At 51.6% G+C, this 27,378-nt stretch overlaps 2 protein-coding genes across 8 annotated transcripts in view; one reads left to right on the forward strand and one right to left on the reverse strand.

Annotated features, from left to right (window-relative positions):
- SLC12A5 (solute carrier family 12 member 5) overlaps window positions 1-24,199 on the forward strand; it is a 38,136-nt gene extending 13,937 nt beyond the window's left edge. For 2 of the 3 annotated variants that reach the window (XM_003936472.4, XM_003936471.4), the window contains exons 4-26: window positions 43-189; window positions 991-1,045; window positions 1,523-1,653; window positions 4,402-4,643; window positions 5,385-5,596; window positions 7,224-7,394; window positions 7,703-7,801; window positions 7,946-8,003; window positions 9,022-9,196; window positions 9,829-9,947; window positions 10,313-10,411; window positions 11,708-11,827; window positions 12,247-12,351; window positions 13,753-13,921; window positions 15,794-15,989; window positions 17,081-17,250; window positions 17,701-17,832; window positions 19,023-19,130; window positions 20,257-20,379; window positions 20,472-20,671; window positions 21,004-21,018; window positions 21,276-21,409; window positions 21,620-24,199. In XM_003936472.4, coding sequence (XP_003936521.2) covers window positions 43-189; window positions 991-1,045; window positions 1,523-1,653; window positions 4,402-4,643; window positions 5,385-5,596; window positions 7,224-7,394; window positions 7,703-7,801; window positions 7,946-8,003; window positions 9,022-9,196; window positions 9,829-9,947; window positions 10,313-10,411; window positions 11,708-11,827; window positions 12,247-12,351; window positions 13,753-13,921; window positions 15,794-15,989; window positions 17,081-17,250; window positions 17,701-17,832; window positions 19,023-19,130; window positions 20,257-20,379; window positions 20,472-20,671; window positions 21,004-21,018; window positions 21,276-21,409; window positions 21,620-21,711 — 3,072 coding nt within the window. In that variant the 3' untranslated portion in view covers window positions 21,712-24,199. The remainder of the gene's footprint in view (window positions 1-42; window positions 190-990; window positions 1,046-1,522; window positions 1,654-4,401; window positions 4,644-5,384; window positions 5,597-7,223; window positions 7,395-7,702; window positions 7,802-7,945; window positions 8,004-9,021; window positions 9,197-9,828; window positions 9,948-10,312; window positions 10,412-11,707; window positions 11,828-12,246; window positions 12,352-13,752; window positions 13,922-15,793; window positions 15,990-17,080; window positions 17,251-17,700; window positions 17,833-19,022; window positions 19,131-20,256; window positions 20,380-20,471; window positions 20,672-21,003; window positions 21,019-21,275; window positions 21,410-21,619) is intronic. The other variant, XM_074406593.1, reaches the window with a different exon arrangement.
- A 972-nt stretch (window positions 24,200-25,171) lies between these two features.
- NCOA5 (nuclear receptor coactivator 5) overlaps window positions 25,172-27,378 on the reverse strand; it is a 30,388-nt gene continuing 28,181 nt past the window's right edge. For 4 of the 5 annotated variants that reach the window (XM_010346925.3, XM_039479657.2, XM_003936474.4 and 1 more), the window contains one exon: window positions 25,172-27,070. In XM_010346925.3, coding sequence (XP_010345227.1) covers window positions 26,481-27,070 — 590 coding nt within the window. In that variant the 3' untranslated portion in view covers window positions 25,172-26,480. The remainder of the gene's footprint in view (window positions 27,071-27,378) is intronic. The other variant, XM_039479658.2, reaches the window with a different exon arrangement.

The raw sequence follows: 27,378 nt of genomic DNA on the forward strand, positions 1-27,378 counted from the left end.
AATGATGAGGGCTGCAGAGACTGACGCCGGCCTCCCTGGCAGGCCCCACGCATGGGCACCTTCATGGGCGTGTACCTGCCGTGCCTGCAGAACATCTTTGGCGTCATCCTCTTCCTGCGGCTCACCTGGGTGGTGGGCATTGCAGGCATCATGGAGTCCTTCTGCATGGTGTTCATCTGCTGCTCCTGTGTGAGTGACACCCCTCCCCTCACCACCCCCTGACAGCTGGGGCTTGGCAGAGGCCTGGGGGTGGGAGGTGGGAGGATGGAAGCATGAGACCCGAGCTTTTTATAGGAACCACTGCTTATGATCTTTGAGAGTAAATTAGGTCTGACTGGTCCTTCCTGCATCTCACAGCCTTGTCCCTGATGGCTGTTAACCATGTTTCACCTGCATCTCTCTCTGTGTGTAATTACACAAGTGATGCAGCTTCATTGATGAAAATGATAGGGGTAGAGAAGAAAATAAAATTCACCTGTAATCTTACAATAGTTAACATTTTGGTAGGTCCAGACTCACAAAAAATGAGATGACGTGTCGCAAACAGCATTGTAACCAAATTCGTCCCCTTCTCTCTAGAAAATCAAATATTCACCAAATGCCTACTTCTTGACACATTTATGTGTCCTCGTACATAACCTTGAGACAGCTCTGCATGTGAGGTACCCAGTATCGGAGCTGTTATGCCTATTCCATAGATGGAGAAACTGAGGCTTGGAGCAGTGAAGTGAGTTGTCTCAGGTCAGGCAGCTGGTCAGAGACGAGGCTAGGATTTCCGGAGCTCTCTTAGGCTGTGGCTTGCTTGGGCTCCTTCTGTTCACATGGTGAATAAGACGTTTTCTTAAGTAGAAGGACTTGGCAGGAGTAGAAGTTGGAACGGGCCCAGGGAGCAGCTCAGTGGAAGAGAACCTGTGGGTTTGGCTGGTGTTTATGGGGTATAAGGCTTGGCCCCCACCCCGGCCACTGCTCTGATGATCTTTTTCTTCACAGACGATGCTCACGGCCATCTCGATGAGTGCAATTGCAACGAACGGTGTTGTGCCTGGTAGTAACCGGGGCCTCGTGGGGACGGGGATGGCTGGGTGGGAGGAGGGATAGTACCCTAGGTTTTGGAGGACATCAGGACCCAAAAGAGGTAATATTATAGACTAGGGGGCTGGGCTGTACCTGTTTATGGGATAGGTAGGGGCAGCCCTATTGGGGGCAGAGGAGGAGGAGGCAGTTGCTGGTGTTGAATAGAGCAGCCCTCCCCGCAGTCAGCCTGAGACCCTCCTCTCCACCATTCGATTTTCTGAGCCATGATCTCTTTAAAGGGGTAATTAGCAACAGGGTAATTTGTGCTGCAAAATCCAGGCAGAGTGGTTACCTGGGTCTCCAACCAGTCCCCTTTCTAGGGTTGCAGTCTGTAAGCCTATGAGGCCCAGAGCAACCCCCTTTCTGCCTCTGGCACTGAACAACCCTCACCCCTTACGGCAGCCCAGTGTGCCTCGACCCTCTCGCTGATACCAGATTCTCTCTGCAGCTGGTGGCTCCTACTACATGATTTCCAGGTCTCTGGGCCCGGAGTTTGGGGGCGCCGTGGGCCTCTGCTTCTACCTGGGCACTACCTTTGCTGGGGCCATGTACATCCTGGGCACCATCGAAATCCTGCTGGTGAGAGGGGCTGAGGAGGAGGTGTGGGACCCCAGGCTGTCAGTCAGTCAGTGCTCCCCTGGACACCTCCTATAGGCCAGGCCATTCAGTGAGGCCAAAGATGTGGTTCAGTAAGGCCAAAGTCAGATGTGGTTCTGTTTCTAAAGAGTTCACAGTCTGGTTGGGGAGACAAGATACAATAATTATGTAACATACACAGCTGTCATTTATCAGGCACCCACTGAGCTCTCAGCATCCTTCCAAGTGCTTTCCAGCCATTCTCTTGAATCCTTATGAGGTTTAAGTATTATGACGCCGATTTTACAAATGAGAAGCTCAGAGAGGTGAGATAACTTGCTCAAGGTCACTCAGCTCTCAGGTAGGTGGCAGAGATGGGTTGATAAGTTAAAATATGGCAGAAATAATAACAGTAATGTAATGCAGCAGCTACCATTGTGTGATTGCCTCCCACGGGCCGCAGACTGTGCTAGGTACTCCATGATATTAATGGTAGATGGCTGATGGCTACTGGATTGCAAAAGAGAAGAACCAGTGGAGGGACCTGTGTGAAGAGATCTGTTGGGAATAGTGACCGATGGAGAGAAACCAGGTTACTGGGCAGTGCTTGAAGGCCAGGAGTGGTGACTTAGGTCTGCATTCTTCCTCCCCTCCCCTTCCTGTAGGGCATGGGTGCTGATGAGGGTTCCTTGGTGGATAGGAAGTGGAGCTGACATGTCCCAAGCCTATGCAGACTCCAAGGGTTGAAGTATATCATTTTATTTTATCCTCATGACTCTCTCATGACTGAAAGGTGGCCATTTTATTTTAATTTTTATGTTTTTTGAGATGAGGTCTCACTCTGTTGCCTGGGCTGGAGTACAGTGGTGCAATCATGACTCACTGTAGCCTTGACCTCCCGGGTTCAAATGATCCTCCCACTTCAGCCTCCCAAATAGCTGGTATGCACCACTATGCCCAGCTCATTTTTGTATGTTTTTGTAAAGATAGGGGTCTCGCTGTGTTGCTCAGGCTGTTCTCAAACTCCTGAGTTCAAGTGATCCTCCCACCTTGGCCTCCCAAAGTGCTGGGGTGACAGGCATGTGCCACTGCACCTGGCTAAAAGGTGGCCATTTTACAGATGAGGAGAGCAAGGCTCAGAGTTTAAGGAACGAGTGGAAGGAATATGAACCATGGTCTTTCTGACTTCCAGAGCCTGTGCTTGTCCATTATACCACACTGCCTTGGAAATCTAGAACGAGAAGGTGACACAGCAATTAGTTTTGCAGCAGGATGGAAGAGAGCAGGACAGGGAGGATGGATGGAGCATGAAAGGCCTGAGGAGGCAAATGATGAGGGAGAATAATAGACCTCCATTACTTTTAAGAATTAAAATATTTGAAAAATTGTTGTAAAAACAATTCCACCCATTTCAGAAAATTGGGAAAATATCCAAGTCATAAAAAAATGTAAAGAAGGATATAAGTCACCCAAAGAAAATCACCACTAACATTTTGGTGTACTGCCTTCTAGTTTTTGTTTTTCTATGTGGTATTGTTTTCTATGTAAAATATAACCCTGTATCATAAATGTTTCCCTAAGCAACTCATATTCTCTTGGTATATATTATTTACAGTGAAAATAACTCTTGGAAGAATGTAAACACTAATATTTAGCATGAGAATTTTAGAAAATGCAGATGTGCACAGAGAATAGATTATCCACATTTTTTATGATTCAGGAAAACTGAAAACGTTTTGATGTACCTATGAAAACACGTATAGACATATACTAATATATGTATATCTCTTCACATATAAGTTTATAAAAATGAGATAATAAGACATATTCTTTTTCAAAAACCTTATTGTGTTCACCTAATGTACCATGGATAGCTTTTAAAGTCAATCCATATAAAAGTATGTCATCTGGCAGTGACTTATGCCTGTAATCCCAGCACTCTGGGAGGCTGAGGCGGTTGTATCACCTGAGGTCAGGAGTTCAAGACCAGCCTGACTGATATGGTGAAACCTCGTCTCTACTAAAAATACAAAAACTAGCCGGGCATGGTGGTGGGTGCCTATAATCCAGCTACCTGGGAGGCTGAGGCAGGAGAATTTCTTGAACCCAGGAGGTGGAGGTTGCAGTGAGCTGAGATTGTGCCATTGTACTCCAGCCTGGGCAACAAGAGTGAACTCTATCTCAGAAAAAAAAAAAAAAAATCTATGTCATCTTTTTAAATAGTTCCATAGTCTGTGTGGGGATATCATTATTTATTTACCCAACCTCTAGTAATGAACATTTATTTCCACCATTCCATTAGAAATTATTAAAATGATAAATAATTATTAAGAATTATGATTAACAAAAATGACAGAAGTAATCACTCCCAGCATCCTTGCAGTGCCATTAAAGAAAATGTATTTTTATTTGTTTTTGAGATGGGGTCTTGTTATATTGCCCAGGGTGGTCTTGAACTCCTGGCTTCAAGTGATCCTCCCACCTTGGCCTCTCAAAACATTGGGATCATAGATGTGAGCCACGATGCCTGGCCTTGCAATTTCGTTTTAAAATGGCTGCATCATATTCCTTACAGGACAGGCCATGCCTTCTTTAGCAATTCTCCTATGACTGGATGCTGGATGTCATTTCCAGTCTAGCACCACCATGATTGTGCTGTGATGAGGATCTTTTTTTTTTTTTTTTAAGCCCTGCCTGTAGTGTGAAGAGCCGCTGACTGAAGTCTCTGTTTTTCCTGCCCCTTTCCCACAGGCTTACCTCTTCCCAGCCATGGCCATCTTCAAGGCGGAAGATGCCAGTGGGGAGGCAGCAGCCATGCTGAACAACATGCGTGTGTATGGCACCTGTGTGCTCACCTGCATGGCCACTGTGGTGTTTGTGGGCGTCAAGTATGTCAACAAGTTTGCCCTTGTCTTCCTGGGTTGTGTCATCCTCTCCATCTTGGCCATCTATGCTGGGGTCATCAAGTCTGCCTTCGACCCACCCAACTTCCCGTGAGTGCTGCCAGTCTGAGCCCAAGGAATTGTCCTCTTACCTTCCCTGGCTCTGTTTCAGAGTCTGTGTGACAGTCTCTGCCAAACTTCCTCTTCCTGCCCCTCAGAATCTGACTGGTGTGGGTTGGGAGCAACTTCCCTTGGAAGGGAAAATCTCTCTCGATTTGGGGACAGTCTCTTCAGAGTGGGGTAACTTTTCTGGAGGAGGGAACAATTTCCCTTTTAAGAGTCAACTGCTTGCTGGTGGGATGGACTTAGAGAGAATTAAGTGGCAATGAATTCCAAAGCAATGAATATTCTCTGTGGTAGGGAAACCTTTCCTGGGTGGGGACAACCTCCTGGAATGGGGCAGTCTCCTAGTGTTGGACAATTTTTCCAGGATGGGAAAAGACACAGAAGTCTAGAGGGTTCAGGGGCTCAGATCCGAGTCTCCTCCATCCGCTGCTCAGAGGACGGGGGTGGGGGGTGGGGGTGGGGGCTGCCCCTGAGACCGCTGTCCGCGGTGCTGAAACAGCATGGCGCTAACGCCGTGGTTCCTCCCCTTGGCTGCTTATTAGAATCACTAGGGGAGCTTAAAGAAAAAAAATGCCAGTGGCCAGGCTTCATTTAAATTAAGCGAGGAACTCTGGATATGGGGACCAGGCGTCCCATGTGTGTTTGAAAGCGCTCCTGGTGGGTGTATTGTGCAGTCAGGGCAAGGTTATGTGGCTTCCCACCTTCCTCCCTTGTTTCTCTCCCTAGGATCTGCCTCCTGGGTAACCGCACTCTGTCTCGCCATGGCTTTGATGTCTGTGCCAAGCTGGCTTGGGAAGGAAATGAGACAGTGACCACACGGCTGTGGGGCCTTTTCTGCTCCTCTCGCTTCCTCAATGCCACCTGTGATGAATACTTCACCCGAAACAATGTCACAGAGATCCAGGGTATCCCTGGTGCTGCCAGTGGCCTCATCAAAGGTCTGTGGGAGGGGTGGGGAGGATAAGGGCTGACATCCAGGGAACGCTGCAGGGATTGTAGGTTAAGCGGTCAGGATTAAGGGGCCCTCTTTGGGATTCAGCTAAATTCAGTCAGCTTTAATTGAGCACCTACTCTGGGTTACATTCTGTCCTTGTCATCAGGGAGGAGTAGAGGTGAAAAGGAGACAAGTGTCTCACCACTGGTAGGAAAGGAAGTCATCAACATAACAAGCAGTCACTGACTACCTATGGAGTGCCCAGCATTGTGCTGAGTGCTAGGAACACAAAATAAATAAGCCACAGTTCCTGGCTTCAAGGAGATTAATGGCAGAGATGGATGTGTTAGCAAATACATTATGCCATGTGTGGATGTGCATTCAGTGCACAGAGAATGCTCAGGGGAGGAACAGTGATAGAGTTCCTGTGTATAAGATGGCAATAGGCTTCCTGGACTCACCTGAGTAGGATTTTGAAGGACAAATGAAAGATCTTCAGTTCTATGAGAGGAATAAGGACATGGCAACCAGAAGAACAGCTTGCCTAAAAGCACACAGATGCAGAAGAGTATATTGTGTCCTTCCAACCACAAGTAATTTGGTATGATTGGGGCACAAAGAGCAAAGGAAGGTGGGGAAAGAAGTGATGTAGCAGAGGCTGGCATGAGCCAGACTGTGGCAGGCTTTGAAGCCATGTTGGAGAGTTAGTGCCATATTATGAAGGCAATGAGCCACTCAGGGGTTTTGGGAAAGGGAGGGACATGGTCAGATCTTCATTTTGAAAGTTCATTCTGGATGCTAATGTGGATGGGCTAAGAGGATGAGAGGAGAGAGTCAGGGGGCTCAGGAAGGGGCTGATGCTGTGAGTCCAGGAGAGAGAGATGGTGGCTTTCTGAATGAGAGTGATGGAGTGATGTCTGTGGCCATTACTGCAGTGCTTCTCAACCAGGGCTGTTTTGACACCCAGAAAACACCTGGCTGTCGCTGCAGACAGTTTTCGTTATCAAAACTGGAGGGGTGTATCTGGCATGTAGTAGGTAGAGGCCAGGATGCTGCTAGACATCCTACAATGCTATAGGTCAGTCGTTTGCAGCAAAGAATTATCTGGCCAGAAAGATCACTAGTGCCATGGTGGAGAGACCTTGGAATGGAGAGAAGGGGCATATTTAAGAAATATTAAGGAGGGATTAAGGGACAGAAGTTGGAGGTGGTATTGAAGTTGGGGAAGGGAAGAAGGAGCAGTTGAGGGCAGGGCATCAGAATTGATGATGGTGCCATTTACTGGGATATGGGATGCAGGAAAGGAGCTGGTTTCAGGTGAGTGGATGGTGAGATCAATTTGGGACACATTGAGTCAACCTGAGATAGGTCTTTATGTGCCCATTTGCTCTACCGGATTGGACTATTTGACGATAGGGACTGGGTCTGATTAGTCTGTGAAAGCCCTGCCTGTGGCCTGGCCCAAAGCAGGAGCTTAGGAAATGTCAGTGGAAATGAAATAGAGCCAAGGCTGAGGAGAGTCAGACGGGGTTGATCTTGACCCTGACTCTTTGCCCCCCTGCCACCTCCTGGTCCCAGAGCTCTGGTCCCCTAATAGCTGGCCTCCCTCTGAGCACTCTATCTCCCCACAGAGAACCTCTGGAGCTCCTACCTGACCAAGGGTGTGATTGTGGAGAGGAGCGGGATGACCTCAGTGGGCCTGGCCGATGGCACTCCTATCGACATGGACCACCCTTATGTCTTCAGTGATATGACCTCCTACTTCACCCTGCTGGTTGGCATCTACTTCCCCTCAGTCACAGGTGAAGGGGAGCTCAGAGAGGGAAGGCTCTGCCTGGGAGTGGATGGGGAGGAGAGAGTCAATGATGATGTTGGGAATTTCTTAGTCCAACACCACCATCACGTAAGCAGGGGCCCACATTTCACTTCCCATTGGACACATGAGGGAATTAAGGCCAGGAGAAGCCAAGTTACATGCCCAAGATCTCACACAAGTCAGTACGCTAGGACTAGATCCCAGGCTCACCGACCCTGAGGCTGGTGCCTTTTTTCTCATCTGTCTGGTCTCCTGTGGCCCTGACTTGAGTCCTAGCTGCACGTCTGTTTGCAGGGATCATGGCTGGTTCTAACCGCTCTGGGGACCTGAGGGATGCCCAGAAGTCAATCCCCACTGGCACCATCCTGGCCATCGCCACCACCTCTGCTGTCTGTATCCTGCACAGCTACACTGGGACCACCCTCGGGGGAGGGCTAGAGGGAGGGTGGCTAACGTTGCTGCCGTACCTGCTGGTGCAGGAGGGGTGGGGAGGAAAGGTACTGAACCTTGAGGATTTTCCTTTATCCTCTGCTGCAGACATCAGCTCCGTTGTGCTGTTTGGGGCCTGCATTGAGGGGGTTGTACTGCGGGACAAGTAAGAGAATTGGGGTTGATTCTAATCTTGGGATGGGTAGGCTTCGAAGGCTGAGTTCCGGGAAACAGACCCAGCAGGAGGTGCTGGGACCTGTGGGAGGGGCCTGTGGGAGGGAGGCCACAGGGGCTGCTTGCAAGGTCGTCTTCTATTTTATCTTCCTTCTGTTGCTCCAGTTTGAAAAGCTTGAATGACGTCTCATTTCCTTTAGGATAATGATACTTTTCTTTTCTTTAAAATGGATTAAGTCAGTAGTGTATCTAACATTTACTGAATGTCCATGTGTTGGTCACATACACAGGAGTGTTATTTATCTGTGCTCCCTCCAGAATCTTGGAGGGAGCACAGATAAATAACACAGGGGTTTTGTCCTGAAGGAGCTCTTTTGGGTGGGCCTCTGCTGGCCAACAGACTTCGAGTGCAGTCAGTAGGGATGGCCATACAGGAAGGCCTGGGGGCTTGAGTCCAGTCCTTAGGGGTCTTCCCAGGGAAGTCTTCTCAGAGGAAGGGAGGCTAGAAGTGTCTTATACACTTTATCTCATTTATCCTTCCTTCTTTCAAGGTTGAGCAGAGATTAGACAGCTTGGAGGAAGGGCATTCCAGGCAATGGGGAGCCAGGGTGGAGGGGAGAAACGTGTGCGCATGCCTGCAGCTGTAAGTGCTCACTGCCCCGGAGCACTCACTTCTGAAGGGCATGGGCACACACAACTGGCCGGGTGGTGTAGGAGCGCTTCTCAGAGTCACATTCCGCTACTACCGCCAGGCTTCTGTAAAGGAATGCAGTGGAGCTGGGACCTATGCTGGAGCCAGGCCTAGAGGCCTGGTTTTTAGTATCAGGAAATTAGAGATTGATTTTATTAAGGAAAAACAATGGAACATTTCGGGCTCTGCCTCCCCTGTCACCCTTACAGAGCTTAGTCCTGTGGCAGGCATGAAGTTGGTTCTGCAGTTGGTATGGACACCTGCCCTGGAAATCCAGGTGGCACTGCTCACCTGACATCTCCTGTCCACTTCATTCCAGGTTTGGTGAAGCTGTGAACGGCAACCTGGTGGTGGGCACACTGGCCTGGCCATCTCCGTGGGTAATTGTCATCGGGTCCTTCTTCTCCACCTGTGGGGCTGGGCTGCAGAGCCTCACGGGGGCCCCACGCCTGCTGCAGGCCATCTCGAGGGATGGCATCGTGCCCTTCCTGCAGGTTAGTGTGGAAGCAGAACAGCCCACCCCTGGTAGCCCAGCCAGTCAGGCCCCTTCCCAGAGAGACCACACAGTGACCAGGGCCGTGGCCAGCCTTGGACTTCCTCCTGTGCCACTTCCGCTCCGCTCCGCACAAAGAATGAGTGTGTCTTACTTGGGATTTGGCCCCTGGTCAGTGCATCTCATGAGGCACTGTCTGCTCTTGGGGAGAAAACAAATGGTCCTGTTTTGGCGCAGTGGTTGGTCAGAGCCTTGGGGAGGCAGTCAAAGGGCAAGAAAAGGGTAGCTTTCACCATGGTGCTAAAAAAAAAAAAAATACTAATGGAGAACAGGGTCGTGGTGGCTTGCTGGCTTCCTGACAGCTCCTCTCCCATCTGGTCCCCTTCAGCTGCTTTCCCCCTCTAGGGATCATTTGAACTTCATTGTACTGGGGTGCCCATGTCAGGGTGGGCAAGACATAGCAAAAGCCTGTTATCCATTTACGTCCTCCTAGAGGAAGAGAAATGCATCTTCTCCCTACCTCCTCACTGGTGGTAGGATTCCTGCCTCTACTCCACGGGCTCCCAAGATAAGGGGAGAGGGCTGAGAAGTCATTAAGGTCTCAGTCCCCCATGATGATTGCTCTGTCCTCAGGTCTTTGGCCATGGCAAGGCCAATGGAGAGCCGACCTGGGCCCTGCTCCTGACTGCCTGCATCTGTGAGATCGGCATCCTCATTGCATCTCTCGACGAGGTGGCCCCCATCCTCTCTATGTGCGTGCCTGACTTCTTGCCCTCCTCACTGGCTCAGGGTGTTTCTGTATCTGAATCCTGCAGCCGTGACCCATGACAACCCACCCAAACACTTTAACAACCCCAGGAATTTCCCCACTGGTCATAGAAGCCCATCATTTGTTATAGAGAGAGTCACTTGCACGTATTATCAGGGTGTATTGTAAGGATATTTGGCTTTGAACCCCTTCCTAAGCACCAGAGCATGATCCGGCCACCTCCTGACTTCCTGCCCCCTGTCCCCCTGTCCCCCTGTCCCCCTGTCTCCCTTTCTCTCTGGATGCTGCTGTGTCTGTTTCTGCCTCCCTTTTGCATCTCTGTCTCCCGGGGACCTTCCTGTGTTCCAGGTTCTTCCTGATGTGCTACATGTTTGTGAATCTGGCCTGTGCAGTACAGACGCTGCTGAGGACACCCAACTGGAGGCCACGCTTTCGATATTACCACTGGTGAGTGCTCCGTCCCCACACTGCCACGGAGCCACGCCTCCACCCCAGTCCTTACCTCACTCCAGCCTATCCCCTCTGGGTCTAAGGACCCCAAACTTGAAGAGGTCATTCTTTTTTCTCCAGCTTTTGTTGACCAACTCACATGAGGAAGGTCCTGTAGCAGGTCTCCTAACAGTCATAAATAAAAACACAGGGCCAAGTGCGGTGGCTCACGCCTGTAATCCCAGCGCTTTGGGAGGCCGAGGCAGGTGGATCACTTGAGGTCAGGAGTTTGAGACCAGCCTGGCCAAGATGGTGAAACCCTGTCTCTGCCAAAAATACAAAAATTAGCTGGGCGTGGTGGCAGAGGCCTGTAGTCCCAAGCACTTGGGAGGCTGAGGCAGGAGAGTCACTTGAACTTGGAGGCAGAGGTTGCAGTGAGCTGAGATTGTGCCATTGCACTCCAGCCTGGCAACAGTGAGACTTTGTCTCAAAAACTAAATTAAAAAAATGAAATAATAACATAGCAGCATATACGTGGTCTCAGCTGGAATTCCTCTCCTGCCCATGATGCCCAATAGCCCACAATATAGCAGGGAGGCTGGAAGTCAGCCAACCGGAGTTCAAATCATGACTCTGCACTTCCTAGCTATGAGACCTTGGACTGGTGATGTAGCTTCTCAGAAACTCAGTTTCCTCAGCTGTGAAATGGGCATGAGAGCTGCACCTGCCTTGTGGGGTTCTTGTGAGCACTACAGTACAGGGCAGATGCTTGTTGCACAGAGACTCCAGTTTCTCTCACCATGTTCCTCTATGGCTCTTCATCTTCCCTTCAGGGGCAGGCAGAACAGAAATGATTGTGCTTGTTCTACAAAAGGAAACTGAGGCCCAAAGAGGGAAAGCAAGACTGGCATAATTGGGCTGGAACTGGGGCTGCCCACTCCTGTCTGGATGCTCCAGCTTTGCTGGTGACCTCCTTTGGGAGGTCCTGTTTCCACATGAGAAAAAAGACCCATGAGACCTTGGCCTCAGAACGCACCTGGCTAGGCCTGTCTGGCAGGGTCTAAGGCACAGGGACAGGGTGGTGTGGGGTGTCAGGAGTTGGGCAGTTCATGGGGTTGTCCCCTGTCTGTGGCTTCTCCTTCACCCAGAATGTTCCATATCCCCTGGTCTTCATGGGTATGATGGTGCAAGTTCCCCGAGACTGGGCTGTCACCTCCCAGGTCTTGCCCATGCCCTGCCCCATTTCCCTCTTGCTGTCTAAACCCAGAACAACCCTGCTGGGGCTCACAGGCTGGGTCTTCCCACCTTGTCCAGGACCCTCTCCTTCCTGGGCATGAGCCTCTGCCTGGCCCTCATGTTCATCTGCTCCTGGTATTATGCACTGGTGGCCATGCTCATTGCTGGACTTATCTACAAGTACATTGAGTACCGAGGGTGAGTGTCGGGAGTGGAGTGGGACGGTGGCTGGGGAAGGCTGAGGGATGGTGGGAAGGAGAGGGAAGGGATCATGAGGGAGTGGGGTTGTGAAGACGGGATGAAGTAGGGAGTGGGAGAGGATGGGCTGGAGCGGAGGGAGAGGGTGATATGGGGTGACATTGCAAGATGCGGGTTGGGGGCAGAGGCCTTGAGAAATGAACAGGAATGGTGAGAGAGAGCGGATTTACAAGATATTTTCCAAGGAAACTTATCCAAGGCTTGAGTGAGTCTGTTGGCAGGAGCGACACTTATGTTCTTTCTGAGCCTGAGAGATGGCTCTGCCCTGGGGTAGCCAGTGCGGCGTAGATGGTTCTCCCTACCCACTCCTGGCTTTCTGCCCTCATGTGATCCTCCTTCCCATGATCCTTCTCCCCAAGGGCAGAGAAGGAGTGGGGCGATGGGATCCGAGGTCTGTCTCTCAGCGCGGCTCGCTATGCCCTTTTACGCCTAGAGGAAGGGCCCCCACACACAAAGAACTGGAGGTAAGAGGTCAGAACACAGGTGTGCATGAGTGTGTGTGTGCATGTGTGCAAGGCTCAGGAGATAGGGGTGGGGGAATGGGGAGGGAGCAGGGCCTCACTTATCTCGCTTGCATTGTTTTGCTGAGCAGTGCCCTAAAAGCCCAGCCTTGTCCAATTTCTTCCCACCAAAACACTTGTCCTCTAACCTCACCTACCATGCTATCCTGAGCATCCATCCCTTCATTCATTACATCATTTCCATCATTTGTTCATAAAATATATGAATGCCTAATGTATGGCAAGTCCCTTCCAGTCTCTGGGGATGTAGGAAGCACGCAGTTTTGTGGACAAACATCAGATCATGTAGCATTTGCTCTGGGACAGGTGGAATCACTCCCTTTGAGAGTTATAGGGGCTCTTAGCACTTTGGGAGGCCAACGTAGGCAGATCACGTGAGGCCAGGAGTTCGGGACCAGCCTGGACAACATAGCGAGACTTCGTCTCTGCTAAAAATACAAAAATTAGCTGGGCATGGTGGTGCGCACTTGTAGTCCCAGCTACTCGGCATGCTGAGGCAGAATAGCTTAAATCTGGGAGGCAGAGGTTGTAGTGAGCTGAGGTTGCACCGCTGCATTCCAGCCTGGGCAACAGAGTGAGATCCTGTCTTAAAAAAAAAAAAAAAAAAAAAAAAAAGAAAATCAGAGGTCAGAGAGGATCTCACAGGTCACAGAAGGCAGAACTAGAGCTGGAATCCTCACTCCCCACCTCAGTCCTGAGCGCTGCATGCCCAAACCCTCATTTATCTCCCCGTGTTTCACTTTGCCAAGAGTAGAGCCTGGAACTCTGATCATTGGCTTGTCCTTGCCAATGTTTACTAAACTGGGCTCTCAGAACTTGGGGCTCTGCATTATTTATCTGTGAATTCCCAAATGCTCAGCACAGGGTCTAGCCCAGAGTAGGTGCTCAGAGAATGCTGTGAAGTTGATGGGTGGTTGGAGGACTAGGAAGGCCGAATGACTAAGGAACGGGGTGCATAAATAGATGGGCGGATGGATAAGTGTATGTGCACGTGGGAGGGCAAAAGGTGAGTGGATGGATGTAGGAATGGGTGATAGGAAGGTAGGTGTGTGGATAATTGAGTGAATAATGCATGTACAGGTAAAGAAATATGTCTGTGAGTGGATGACTGAAGGACGGAATAGGTGAGTGGGTGGTTAAATGGGTAGATAGGTGAGTGAGGTGAATGGAGAGATGGGTCGATGGCTAGATGGGTGGATGTTTAGACGGACGGATGAGTGGTGTGGGTATAGGTGGATGGGACAGAGGGTTATAGAGGGCAGATGGTTAGGTGACCTGGTGATGGGTGTATGGCGTGCGGATGGTTAGGGGCATATTGATCACGTGACTCTGCACTATCTTCAGGCCACAGCTGCTTGTGCTGGTGCGTGTGGACCAAGACCAGAATGTGGTGCATCCCCAGCTGCTCTCATTGACCTCCCAGCTCAAGGCAGGGAAGGGCCTGACCATCGTGGGCTCTGTCCTTGAGGGCACCTTTCTGGAAAATCATCCCCAGGCCCAGCGGGCAGAAGAGGTGAGTAGAGGCCCTGGAGGGCTTGGGAAAAGGTCAGGACACTTAGGAAGACATTCTCTGTCCATCTGTTCACCCTTTTGCCCTCCCACATGTACATACGCCTATCCTTCCTTACCACCTTCAGGGTCAAAGGAGGGGCAGGCTTTTCTGTTTCCTCCCGTAGAGGAGGAGCCTAAGGCCCCGGAGAGTGAGTTCTTTAGAATTCAACTCATAGCATGAAAGACCATCAGAGGCAGAAGGGCCCATTTTACGGATAAGGAAACTGAGGCTTAGAGAAGTCAGGTCACATGTCTAAGGACAGAAAATGAAGATTCAAATTAGGACTCCTGGAACTCCTACTCTAGATTCCTTCCTGCCAAAGTATAAATCTTTCAAGGTGATTTCCCAGTCATGGGCTCTTGATCCCTACAGTTTGGGGTTGACAGGATGAGTATCTACATTTGGTACAGGAAGAAACAGGCCCAGAGAGGGAAAGCCGCTTGCTGAAAGTCACAAAGCTGGTGGGAAATAATGTCAGGATTTGAACCCAGGCCGCTCTCTGGGTCACCTGCTCTTGGCTTCGCCCATTAGTCCATGCCTACAGAGCAGCCTACAGAGTCACCGTGGGCTGCGGCGGCCAGTGTCTGCATTAAGCACACAAGGAGGTGATTGGATCCTGGGGGTAGAAGAAGTAGGTTCTGTCTGAGGGTTAGGCCTTTCTCCCATCAGTGGAGAGACTAAAAGAGGCCCAAGGGAGCAGAGGTGCGGTGGGGAGGGGCACCCCTGATGGCTTGCGACAGTGGCTGCTTCTGCCTCACTGGGCTGTTCACACCGATCTGTCAGGGCCCAGAGCTGGAGGCCTTGACCGGTCAGTTCCATTCAACACGCGGTGGCTGAGAATGTGCAGTACACCAGGCATTGGGCGAGACACAGGGGAGACGGAGACATTCAAGACAAAGTCCCAGCCTCGAGGTTCTCACAGCCTGGTGGGAAGACAGCATGCACAGAAGGCTTTCAGCCACCGATGTCGATAAATGCTGTTAGAGTTAATAACATCGCATAACGTGTTGAGTGTTTACGATTCCTCAGGCAGGAAACTAAGCCCTGTGTGCTCCATGGCATGCGGTGCGCCCTATTCCTAAATGAGGTAGCTGTCCTGACCCCTGTTTGACAGATAAAAAAACCAAGACTCACAGAGGTTAGGCGACTGACCCAAGGTCACACAGCCAGGAGGTGGCAAAGATAGGAATTGAACTTCTCTCTGTTTGATATCAGGGTGGTGGTTAAGAGTGTGGGGGTTGGAGTCAGACTTCCTTGACTTGAATCCTCACAATTACATTAGCTATGTATCCTTAAACAAGTCTTCATTTCTCCAAGCCTCAATTTCCTCATCTATGGGAGTAACAAGACTGTTTCTCTCATAGTACAGATCAAATGGGGTGCCTTTAAAATACTTATCATGCTACTTAAAAAAATTGTTGAAACAAATTGGCTGTGCAGAGAAGCCCCGTTTAATTCTGGTCTGGGTGGGGTGGTATCTGAAGACAGCGACATTTGAGCTGGGCCAGACAGGGCGCTCTGTGCAATTTAGCAGGGATGTGTGTCAGGGTAGTGGTGGAGAGCATGTCAGGTAGGGGTCTGTGTGCACAGTGGCAGGGTGGCAGAAAATGTGCAGTCAGATCATAAAGAACCTCGATCGATCAGTAAGGAATGGGGCACAGAGATGATGGGGAGCCACGTGCCATTCTAGTGCCAGAGACAAACGTGATCAGAGCTGAGCTTCAGGAAGACTGGATGAAAGGAGGGGAGAGATGGGAGGGAGGGAGGCTGCAACAGGCCCAGGCGGGGCCAGGGAGGTCTGAGGCTCATCCTTGTCTGGTCTTCTTTCCCCAGTCTATCCGGCGCCTGATGGAGGCAGAGAAGGTGAAGGGCTTCTGCCAGGTAGTGATCTCCTCCAACCTGCGTGATGGCGTGTCCCATTTGATCCAGTCCGGGGGCCTTGGGGGGCTGCAGCACAACACTGTGCTTGTCGGCTGGCCCCGCAACTGGCGCCAGAAGGAAGATCACCAGACGTGGAGGAACTTCATTGGTAACGCTGTCGGGGGCTGGGGGTGGAAGAGGGGTGGGGCTGGGGACAGTAGAGGGGTGGAACTGGATTTCCGCTCCTTTGGGCCTGAGGGGTTTCCCAAGCACTGCACGCCAAGTGTGGATTCAGCATATGCAGGTGACAGCAGTCAAGGCTGGCCATGTGCCAGCCACTGTGCTGGGCGCTGGGGACTCCACTGTGAACGAGACGGTCTTGGCTCCTGCAGCGCTCACAGGCCCTGGGAAGAACACAGTGCAGGGCAGTGGGAAGAACTATAGCTCTGAAGTCACAGTGGCTGGGTCCACATTCCAGCTCTGTCCTTCCTAGCTGAGTGATTGTGCACACGTGACTCCCTCTGAGCATCAGATTTCTTGGTAATAGTAGGTAATAGTATATGTAATAACTAACATTTCTAGAATGAGTTCTGTGTGCCAGCAAGCTGAGGCTTTTTCTAATTCTCTCATCAGTCCTAGGAGGGCTAGGCATTGTTATCTTCATCTTTTTTGGTGTGAAACTGAGGCACAGAGAGATTAAGATGTTTGCTCTGGTCGGGTGCAGAGGCTCACACCTGTAATCCCAGCACTTTGGGAGGCCAAGGCAGGCGGATTGCTTGAGCTCAGGAGTTGGAGCTGAGCAACATGGCAAAACCCCATCTCTACAGAAAAAGGGAAAAAGAAATTTGCTCCAAGCCACAGTATGGGGAAGCCAGGTTATGAACCAGCCCAGAGGCTGTACTGTGAACTCCAAGCTATTCTGCCTTCTTTATAAGTAGATCATGGTTACAAGGTGTTGGGATGATTCAGTGAGGTCATACATGATGGGTTCTTCATAATCAGAAAGGGCAAGTGGTGTTATTGCCATTTGACAGGTGGGGAAACTGAGGCCCAGAGAGGTTGAGAGACTTTCCCAGATCCAAACAATAGATATATGATGGGGCCCAGGTAGATGCTGATTTTCTGACTGCTCAGCTCATGGCCAAGGCCAGGTGGAATGGGGTAGAGTACTGGGTGCCAGGAGCCCTTGCGGCTGCTGCTGGGTGTTGGGGGAACCAGAGTCACTGTTTCCCCTCTGGCCTTCTCCTTGGCCTCCCTCAGAGCTGGTCCGGGAAACCACAGCTGGCCACTTAGCCCTGCTGGTCACCAAGAACGTTTCCATGTTTCCTGGGAACCCTGAGCGCTTCTCTGAGGGCAGCATCGATGTTTGGTGGATTGTACACGATGGGGGCATGCTCATGCTGCTGCCCTTCCTGCTGCGGCACCACAAGGTGAGTTGTGTACGTGAGTGTATCGTGTGAGTGTGTGTGTGTGTGTGTGTATGTATGCATTTGTGCCCTTGTGTGCACAACCGCAGGTCAGACTCAGGGGCTCTGGCCAGGGTCAGCTTCCCTGTCCTTCCTCCCCTGCGAGCTCCTGGGAAAGGGATCTGCTGACCTCCTTCATTTTGAGATTTAGGAACTGATGGTGTCTCCCCTTGCAGGTGCACTGCTCTAAGGAGAGCAATGCTTAGCCTGAGCCAGTGATGCTTTTTTAATGGGGGACCCTCAGACCTGAGCAGGGAAGGTTTTTAGGGAGTAGCCCCCAAGACAGAGGATTTGGGGTCTGCCTGTATGTGTGAGGAGTGGGTGGGAAGAGGGGAAGGGTGAGGGGACGGGGTCTGGCCCTGGATCTCATCACATGTGGGCTGGACCTTTCTGGATCCCTTTCACCGCCTGCAGGTGTGGCGGAAGTGCAAGATGCGTATCTTCACTGTGGCCCAGATGGACGACAATAGCATCCAGATGAAGAAGGACCTGACCACATTTCTGTACCATTTACGCATCACCGCGGAGGTCGAGGTGGTGGAGATGGTGAGTCCCCAGGAGATGCCACTGGGGTTCCACCTGGCCCTCTTGGCCCCAGCACCAAGTAGGGCAACTCTGACAGCTTATGATGCTGGATCCCTTCCCCTGATCCACCTCTCAGCCTCTCACATATTCAGCTACCCTGTTCTTCTCCATAAAAATAGCCATGTCTAGTAGTGCTTATTATATTCAGGGCCCTATTCTATGCACTTCATATGTATATCAATTCCAACAACAACCAATGAGATAGATACACTTGTCAGCATTTCCATGTTACAGATTAGGAAGATGAAGCACAGAGAAGTTAAGTAGTCATGCCTCCATTGCTTAACAAAGGAATGTGTTCCGAGAAATGTGCTGTTAGGTGATTTTGTTGTGTGAACATCACAGAGTGTGCCTATACACACTAGATTGTCCAGCCTACCACACACATGGGCTTATGGCTCCTAGGCTGCAAACTGTACAGCGTGTTACTGTACTGAGCACTGTAGGCAATGGCAAGGCAGTGGGAAGTATTTGTGTGTCTAAACATATCTAAACAAATACAGCAAAAATGCAGCACTCTAATCTTATGGGACCACCATTTTATGGGCAGTCTGCCATTGACGCACATACCATGGTGTTATTTGGCATATGATTGTAATTTGCCCAATAACACATAGTATATGGTGGAGCCAGGATTCAAACCCAGGTAGGCTGCCCTAGAGTCTGTGCCCCTGGTGATTATCCTACAGAACCTCTTGTCCAACCATCCTCTCAATTCATGTATCCATCCACCCATCCCTCTATGCATTCATTAATCTACCCATGTATTCACTGAAGTGTTCATTCACTCACTCTCCCATTCATCCACGCATGTATCCATTCATCCCTTTGTTCCTTTTCTTCTTTCCCTTCTCCATTCACCCAGGTGATTAATTAATCCACTCATTCATTAGTTCATCCATTCACATGCCTGGTCCTGTGCTGGGCTGAAGAGGGAATCAGCTGCCTGCCTTGCAAGAGCGTTGCCCTCTCTGCTCCGTCCTTGCCTCCCACAACCCTTGATGAAATTAATGACTGGATAGGGAAGCCCTAGGTTGCCAGAAGGAAGGGGGCCTGGCTTCCTTCCCTTGGGCTTTCACTGGGGCTCAGACCTCATGCTTTTCTCCTTGTCCCTCTCCCCACCCCCAACCCCAACCTCTGTTTGCCCACAGCATGAGAGCGACATTTCTGCTTACACCTATGAGAAGACGTTGGTGATGGAACAGCGCTCCCAGATCCTCAAACAGATGCATTTAACCAAGAACGAGCGGGAGCGGGAGGTAAGGTTGCCCTGGCTGGGCCCTGAGAGCCTCAAACTGCTGCGAGTTCTGGGTCTGCAGGTTTACGATGGCTCAAGGCTGACACTCCTGGCATTTCTACCTTCACCCTCATCTCTCTGATTCCCCAACCACACCTCCTGACACTGATCTCCCTGACAGCAGGAGTACCCACTGCAGCTTCACCTGCCAACCTCCCAGCCAGGAGGCAGAGGGACTTTGGCATGATAGAGCTTCTCCTATGTATGTGACTTCTGAGGCCTGAGAGAGAAGAGTGAATGCTAAATACGTGTGGATGAAGAGTCCTTGGGTGTGTGGGCTGGCAGTGTGAGGGACAAGGGCTCATGTAGAAACCCTCAGAGAGTGGGTAACAGATGGGTATTTAGGGATATAACTGATGCATGGGAGTCAGGGGCAAATCCCCTAGGGTGTGATTGATGGTCTCAGGTGTAATGGTGATGAGCCCCTCCCAGGGTGTGGGTGGAAGATCTCCTAGGTGTGGGTGATGTGGGACCACCAGAGTAGGGTTGAAAGACTCACCTGGGGGAGTGGAGTCCTTGGGAAAATGAGTGGTGCTACCCCAGCTGGGGAATGAAGGGCTCCTGGAGGTGGGTGATAAGCTGCCTGGGGAATGGGTGGCAATCCTACAGGTGAGGGTAATAGAGCCATGGGTTTGAGTCTCCCAGGGGTGGGTAATATACTTCTCAGAACGTGGCTGATGGATTCTCAGGGAAATGAATGATGGGTACTTTGAGCTGGGAAGGATGGATCCTCCAAGGCTGGGAGTGTTATCCAGGGGAGGTAGTAAAAACAGTAAAACATGGCATGGGCACTGACCAGTGGACTGTTAGGACTGACATTGGGCCATAGTGCTAGGGTAGAACCTTTCTGTGCCAAGCTTAACCCTTTTGTTGCCAGATGGTAGGGAAGTCTGGGGTTCTGGAGAGGAGCTGGGGCAGGCAAATCAGTGGTGCAGTAGCTTTTTGGTCTCAAATCATAGCAATATTTTAAGAACTGGTACAGTTCCAGAAAGTGCATCCTGGCTGAACATCATCTCTAGTGATAGCTCTTTGCAGGGCATGGGTGGTGACTCTCAGCAGAGCTGGCAACAACCTATGTCACTCCGTAGATCCAGAGTATCACAGATGAGTCACGAGGCTCAATCCGGAGAAAGAATCCAGCCAATACGCGGCTCCGACTCAATGTCCCAGAAGAGACAGCTGGTGACAGCGAAGAGAAGCCAGAGGAGGAGGTGTGCAGCTGGGGTGGTTTGGCCCCAGCCAGTGGGAGCAGAGCCCTCGGCCTCCAAAGTACTCACCTGCCATCTCTTCATTCATCCCTCAGGTGCAGCTGATCCATGATCAGAGTGCTCCCAGCTGCCCCAGCAGCTCCCCTTCCCCAGGGGAGGAGCCTGAGGGGGAGGGGGAGACAGATCCTGAGAAAGTGCATCTCACCTGGACCAAGGACAAGTCGGTGGCAGAGAAGAATAAGGGTCCCAGTCCTGTCTCCTCTGAGGGCATCAAGGACTTCTTCAGCATGAAGCCGTATGGGCCTGGGGGCTAAGGGCTGAGGGCTGGGGTGAGCTAAAGGGTCCTGCTCCCCACGACAGAGCAAGAGGGCAGAAGGCATCCTGGCTTGGCAGCCTGCAGACCCAGCTCAGACATTGTCTTGGTTTCCCCATCTGAGGACTTAGGGAGTTGGGCCCTGTTTTCTAAGGCTCAGAATTCCCAGTTGCAAGCAGCGGAAAGGTGAAGGGTGTGGGCGCTGGCAGAGCAGGACTCGGGGCAGGTGACCATGGCCCAAGCCCCCAGTGTCTTCCTCTTTTTCTGACTCTGCTCTTTTTCTTTTCTCTTTGCATCTCTTGTGTTTCCTGAAGGGAGTGGGAGAACTTGTAAGTGCTTCAGCATTTTTTCATTCTCTCTTCTAGGATGGCCAGGGTTCCCTACCCTCCTCACTGTATTATGAGCCCCCGATTGGTGCCGCGACCTCTGGGATCTCTGAATAGCCTAGCCTGGAGAGATTTAGGATTGATGGTCCTGGGCTTGCAAGAACCAGGCCCCAGCAGCCCAGTTCGGGCTGGAAGGGCGACTGGCTCCAATCTCCCCTCCCCCAGGCTCACGCGCTCTCCACCCTTCCCTCCTCCCGCAGGAACCAGTCCAATGTGCGGCGCATGCACACGGCCGTGCGGCTGAACGAGGTCATCGTGAAGAAATCCCGGGACGCCAAGCTTGTTTTGCTCAACATGCCTGGGCCTCCCCGCAACCGTAATGGTGACGAAAACTGTATCCTGGAATTAAAATTGGGGGAAAGAGGGAGGTGGACGTCAGGGAAGCTGGGTCCTGTCCCTGGGATGGAAGAGCTGAGCTGTTCCTGCCTCCGGATCAGCACCTCGGACGGGGACACGGGCGCGAGAGGTCCCCTGGCAGCCTAGCGCTACCCCAATTTCATCGGGAGGGAAGGAGATCGGGTCTTTCTCCTTGACCGGCTCACAGACATGGAGTTCCTCGAGGTCCTCACAGAGCACCTGGACCGGGTGATGCTGGTCCGCGGCGGCGGCCGCGAGGTCATCACCATCTACTCCTGAGAGCCAGGACCTGCCACCCGGGCCCGAGCGCGCCCGAACCGCGGCTCCGGAGCCCTCGCCGCGCCCCCCGCCGCTGTCACCGTTTACATACAGACCCTGTGCCCGTGCCCTGGCCCCTTACCCCGCTGCCTGAAGCCTGGAGGCCACGCCTGTGGGGGCTGACTCGGAGAGGGCGCCCCGCCGCGCGGAGACCAGAGCTCCTCAGTGCCCGGTTGGCCTGTGGGTCCGCGCTGCCCTTTTTCTAAGCCCGGCCTCGTCTCGTCGGAGGAGACGCTGCAATAAAGGTTGGGAGGAGGCGTGGAAAGGAGAGGAGCTGGGGCCTTGGGGACCCCCAGGTAGTCCATGCGGCCCATTCTTCCCCTTCCCACGCCTGCCCGCCGCGGTCCTCTCTGCGCTCCTCCGGCTCCCGGCGGCCCGGAGGCGCGCGGGGTGGGAAGGCGGCGCTTGCCGTCTCCACCGCCCCTTCTCGCCGAGCCGCGGGGCGCGGGCGGCCGAGCCTATACATAGTGTACAGGAGACATCGCGTGTATTTTTAACGTCCCCATATTTATGTGACTAGAAGCGCAACAGACTTCTCGCTACAGTCGAGCTCTCCCGCTGGGGGCACTGCGGGGAGGCGGAGGCCTCGGGAAGCTGAGTTTTCCTTGACGTCCAAGAGTTTGAGAGCAAAAGTGGTTTAGGTCCAGGCGGGGGTCGTGGTCCTGGTCCCTCCACACCCCCGTCCGGCTCTCGCCTCTTCGCCCTTTCCGCGCGCCCTTGGCTTCCCACCCTCCCTGCCAGTCCTTTTCCGAGATGAGGTGAGACAAGGGTCCAACTTTTCCTGGATTCGCCTCCCAGCGGATGTGAGCTTCCACTGCGGCTGCAGGGACGCGCAATCTCTTCTCATCGGCTCTTATGCAAGTTGGGGCCAGGATTGGGGAGGGGCGCTCCTCAAGGGGAAGAAACCGAGAGGCCCGCGCCCCGCCGAGGAAGCCCCGCCCCGGTGCCTTTGCTGGGAAACAGGCGTCTCTCCTCAGTCGGCTTGTCGCCTGCTCCCCGTATCTCATGGCTCCTCGCCAAAGACTGAAATTGTGGAGCTGGAGGGCGCCCCCTCCCCGGAGTTTCCTTCCTGGGACAGGTCGGGGAGGAGGGGGCCGGTTCTGATTTAGGGGGCGGACCTGCTGGGAGGCCCCAGCACCGCCCGTGACGTTCCCTTCCCCATCCCCATCTGGCAGCCGCCTTCTCTGTGTTCTGGGGCCGGGCCTCGCTGCTTAGCAGCGGCCTTTAGCTCCGTCTCCCGGGGGACCTGGGCCTGAGGGAGGGCTGGAGTCGCACGCGCTCAGTTCTTAGCGCCTGTGTGTTCTCCTCTAGGACCCAGGGCCTTTGGCTTCCCCAACTCGTCCTTGGCGCTTCCGCTCCACCAGCGTCCTGTCCTTAGAGAAGGCGTGGTGGCCGGGTTCCCTTCCCCTAGGGCACGTTACTAAGGAGGACAGGCACTGCATGCTCGTTCCAGCACCATCTGGGACCGGGTACAGTACCTCCAGCCCCAGGGCCCTGACCTGCGTAGCTAGACAGACATCTCACTCACCTCCCAGAGCTGGGGCCACTGAGTACGCCTGACCTCACCACCTGTTTTCCTTTGAGCCTAAGGCAGAGCTGGAGCTGGCGCCACCTAGACAGGGTCAGGTGTGGCTGGGGGTAGGTTTGGAGGTCTGCCGGTTATGCCAAGGTCCCCCTGAGATTCCACCGGGGGACTGGATAGATTCTTTCAGGTACTCAATCAGGAAGCTGGAGGTGTTAGACGCCAGCCCCCTGCATCCTTCAGTGGACCTCCCTCCGAGAAACACAGCCAGGTCCTGCCTTCTGGGGGCCTGAATATTTCAGAGCTAATGTGGTGGGCTGTGCAGAAGGGGGCTGTATCAACATCAATTAGGGAACCAAAGTTGCACTATCTGGGCCCAGATTGTCTGGTTGGCAAGAGCAAAGTTTCCGTTGATGAAACAGACATCCCACAACAAAAACCCAAGTTTTCTGTGCTACATGTGCAATATTTGTTATGAATGTTATGTCATTCATCAAATTATCTTTATAATCACTGTAGTTAGATGTTTCATGTCCATTCAAGTGACTTTTATTCTGAGTGCAATATTTCAATAGCCTTGTAGTGATAACTAGTGTTGCTTTTGTTTTAGACGATCTATGTGCAGGGCAATGCAATGAAGTTGAAAACCCTTGTAAATAGGAGAGGTTGCAAACCAAATCAAGAGTATTTATTACTATTATTACTATTATTATTAGGCCTGCCTTTAATTTTCAGTGTACGTGTTCAGTATTCCGCATCCTGCCTCAGTATTGATCTTGTGTTCTTTGTGCCAATATGAAAAGGAGAGGGTTGGTTCTTTCCTTTACTGTTGAATGCTCCCATTTAATGCTTTATGGCTTTTACTGTATTACTTTTTTAGACTCCCGTCTGCACAAAATGCAATAAAAATAATTTTATTATACCCTTCATGGCCTGAGATGTGCTGTTTGGACACTCCAGGGGGCCCTCTAGGACCCCACACTTTTTTTTGAGATGTTTCACCATGTTGGCCAGGCTGGTCTTGAACTCCTGACCTCAGGTGATCCACCTGCCTCGGCCTCCCAAAGTGCTGGGATTACAGGCGTGAGCCACACACCAGACCAGACCCCACACTCTTAAATCAGAAACACTGACCCCCACTGACAGAAGAGATGGGCTGATGCCCCAGGTCTGATGATCTAATTTACATACTGATAGCTCTGGGGCCCTGGCTTGGAGCGCAGCACTAACATCATCCCCTAAGACTGGTAGGCACTTACTAGGTGTCAGGCTGCACTGGCATCTCCTAGGAGGTAGTGAGGACTTTCTAAGTGTAGGTGTCAGGCTGCAGTGATATTCCCCATGAGGCAGTGAGCACTTAAAACTGTTCAGGCTGTTCTCTTGGCACATTGGTGCCTAACCCATTGGAGGCCTGTGCCACCCACTTCACCACACCCACCCCAGGTTATTAAATGTTCCTTCAAGGCTTCTTCAGGTTCTATGGATTTTGCCAACTCCCTGCACAATGGGTTGAACAGAGGGTGGCAAGTGAGACAAAATCAAAACAGGAAGTACCTCTCTACCAGTGGCCACCAACCACAAATGGCCTCCTCACATTTCTGTTTTCCTTTTCTAGAATAAGAGGATGAGGGTGCTGACAAAAGAATGTCTGCCAGAAGCAGGATGCTGAACCCAGCACTATAATTAGCCAATAGGCTTTTGCGTTGAACTGTTATTAAAGCCTCTAACTAGGTGAGCCACCTATGCAGAGAAGGCAGGGTTCAAAGAGGTTCGAGGCCGGATCACATGCTGAGGACAAGACGGGGCAGGCCAGAGTCCTCGACACAGGAGCCCTCACCTCTGACTCGGGGAGAGTGTCCTGCAAAGAGGATATTCACACCCAAGAAAGATGAACACAGCTTTTACTTTTTTCATTTTAATCAAAAAGTAATCATTTCATTTTATTAACAACACAAGAGTTCCAAAGGGGGGAAAAACACTATATAACACAAACAGGTCAGAACATAAAATGCTGCCATTTGGGGACCTTGAATTTTGAAACCATTGTTTCCTCTGCCACTGTCAGGGACTCGGCTGAAGTCACTGCTCTCCCTCTCCCCTGCTAGATGATCTCGAGACTGTGGTCCGCAGGGATCTACTGAGCACAATCCCTGGGGAGAGGGCAGCTTCCTGGGGCTCAACTTGGAACCACAGCCAGAAGCCCTCCCTCTAACAGTTTCACTCTGGTACAAAAGTCATGAACAGCCACCTATCTCAAGAACATGTCCAGCTACCAGAAGTCTGACATCAAAGTGGTCCCTACCTCCTACTGCTCAGGAAACAGAACAAGAGTCTAGACAAAAATAAGAGCCTGGGATTTTGAGCCAAAAGCTCAAAACAAATCACTGAAGAAATGAGTGTTCATGGCCAGAGTCTCAGAACTGACTCCATGGAAGTGCCGCTGGAGGGGGATGCTGACAGAACTGCTAAGGGGGAAGAGTGGTGGGGCCCAGATTCACAGTTTGTATTAAACTGCTGCTGACTGGAGCTGTTCAGTCCATTGGAGATCTTCCAATGAAATGAAAGCAAAAAATAAAAGAGAAAAAAACAAAAAAACAACCTTGGCTCAGACAGAAAAATTCTTCTGTGGCTGCCATGGCCATTCCTCAACAATCCAGAGTAGCTGATTTATGAATCCTCCAGCAGATCCCAAACATGTGGGATTGGGGTACGACGATACCGTGCCTGCCAGGCCAGTCGACTTTTCTTTAACTCTAGACAGAAGTTGCAGGCAGGAACTTGAGCTCTGGTCGACGTGTTTGAAGCTTCAAAGCCTTGGTAGGTTCACAATGAACAAAGGTGGTGGCTACTGACTTGACAAATGCCATTCCAAACGTGGCCAGCTGGGCCTGGCTCCAAATCCAGTAGACAGAGGGACTGGAGAAACCCCATCAGATATAAGCCCAGACACCTGTACTGCCCAAGTGACTCCGGAGATACTTATTTTCTACAAAAATCCAAAAAACAAAACAGAATACAGCCCCAAATGCAGCATAAACTTGGTAAGGAATATGCAACACAGCCTTGGGCAGGAGAGAGAGCAGGTGGTAGAAACTGATGACACTCGATGTAGACCTGGAGATCGCCAATATCCTCCAAACAACTCTTTAGAACGCAGTAAGTGGGAGGAGGCCAGGGGATGAGGGGACTGGGGACAGTTGATTTAGCCTCAGTAATGCCTCTGGTAAGATCCCATGGGGGCCTGTGGCTGCCCCATCTGTGCTGTGGTCTGGCTAACCAGGTGGGAGAGAGCAGGGCCACTCTGGATCAGGGTATCCAGAGCCTTCTGTACACTTGGATTGTCAAAGTTGATACCTGTGGAAGGCACAGGCCTCTGGCTAGCCATGTTGCTGGCAGGTGCCAGGCGACTGGAAGGTTGGCCAAAAAGCCCTTGGGAAGGAGCCCCAGGTCTGGGGCCCATGTTCTGAGCAGATCCTCCCTGTCCCAAAATGCTTGGAGGCTGATTGCCAGAGGCCTGTGATCTTTGTGGAGGCTGGCTGTTTGCTGCTGTGGAAAAATTCTGGTTCGGGGTGTTTCCGGCAGCAACTGAGGGAGATGTAGAGCTGCTATTGGCCGCCACTGTACCACTATTGAAGAGGCTGAGGATTTTGGCCTGAAGCTCTTGCTGGGAGGTGGGGGGTGCAGATGGAGTGGGTGTAGCAGAGGGGAGCACTTGGCCGCTCTGGAGCGGTTGGGAGCTTGGCTGTGTCTTCAGCGAGGCACCCGAGGTCGCCCCGAGTGGTTGGCGGGAAATCGGGCCTGGAAGACAGAAGAGGGAGGTATCTGGTTCAAAGTACCCCCCAAGGGCAGGAGGCCTAGCAGCCAAAGGAAGAACAACAATCACTGAATCACATCAATCATACAGTACATAGACAATAACATCAATTTCCCAAGGGGCTACATTATGATATGTGCTATTTACAGAAAACAATAGGTTAGTTCTCCTAGAGAACTGCTAAAAAACAAAAGGGCATCCATCCTGGCTACCAGGAATTCAGCAATACTAGTCAATCCACCACATTAACTACAGGGATCAGCATTCAGTACCCAAATAATAAAAAGTTATT

Source organism: Saimiri boliviensis, chromosome 9, assembly GCF_048565385.1.
Source record: "Saimiri boliviensis isolate mSaiBol1 chromosome 9, mSaiBol1.pri, whole genome shotgun sequence".
Classification (NCBI taxonomy): Eukaryota; Metazoa; Chordata; class Mammalia; order Primates; family Cebidae; genus Saimiri; species Saimiri boliviensis.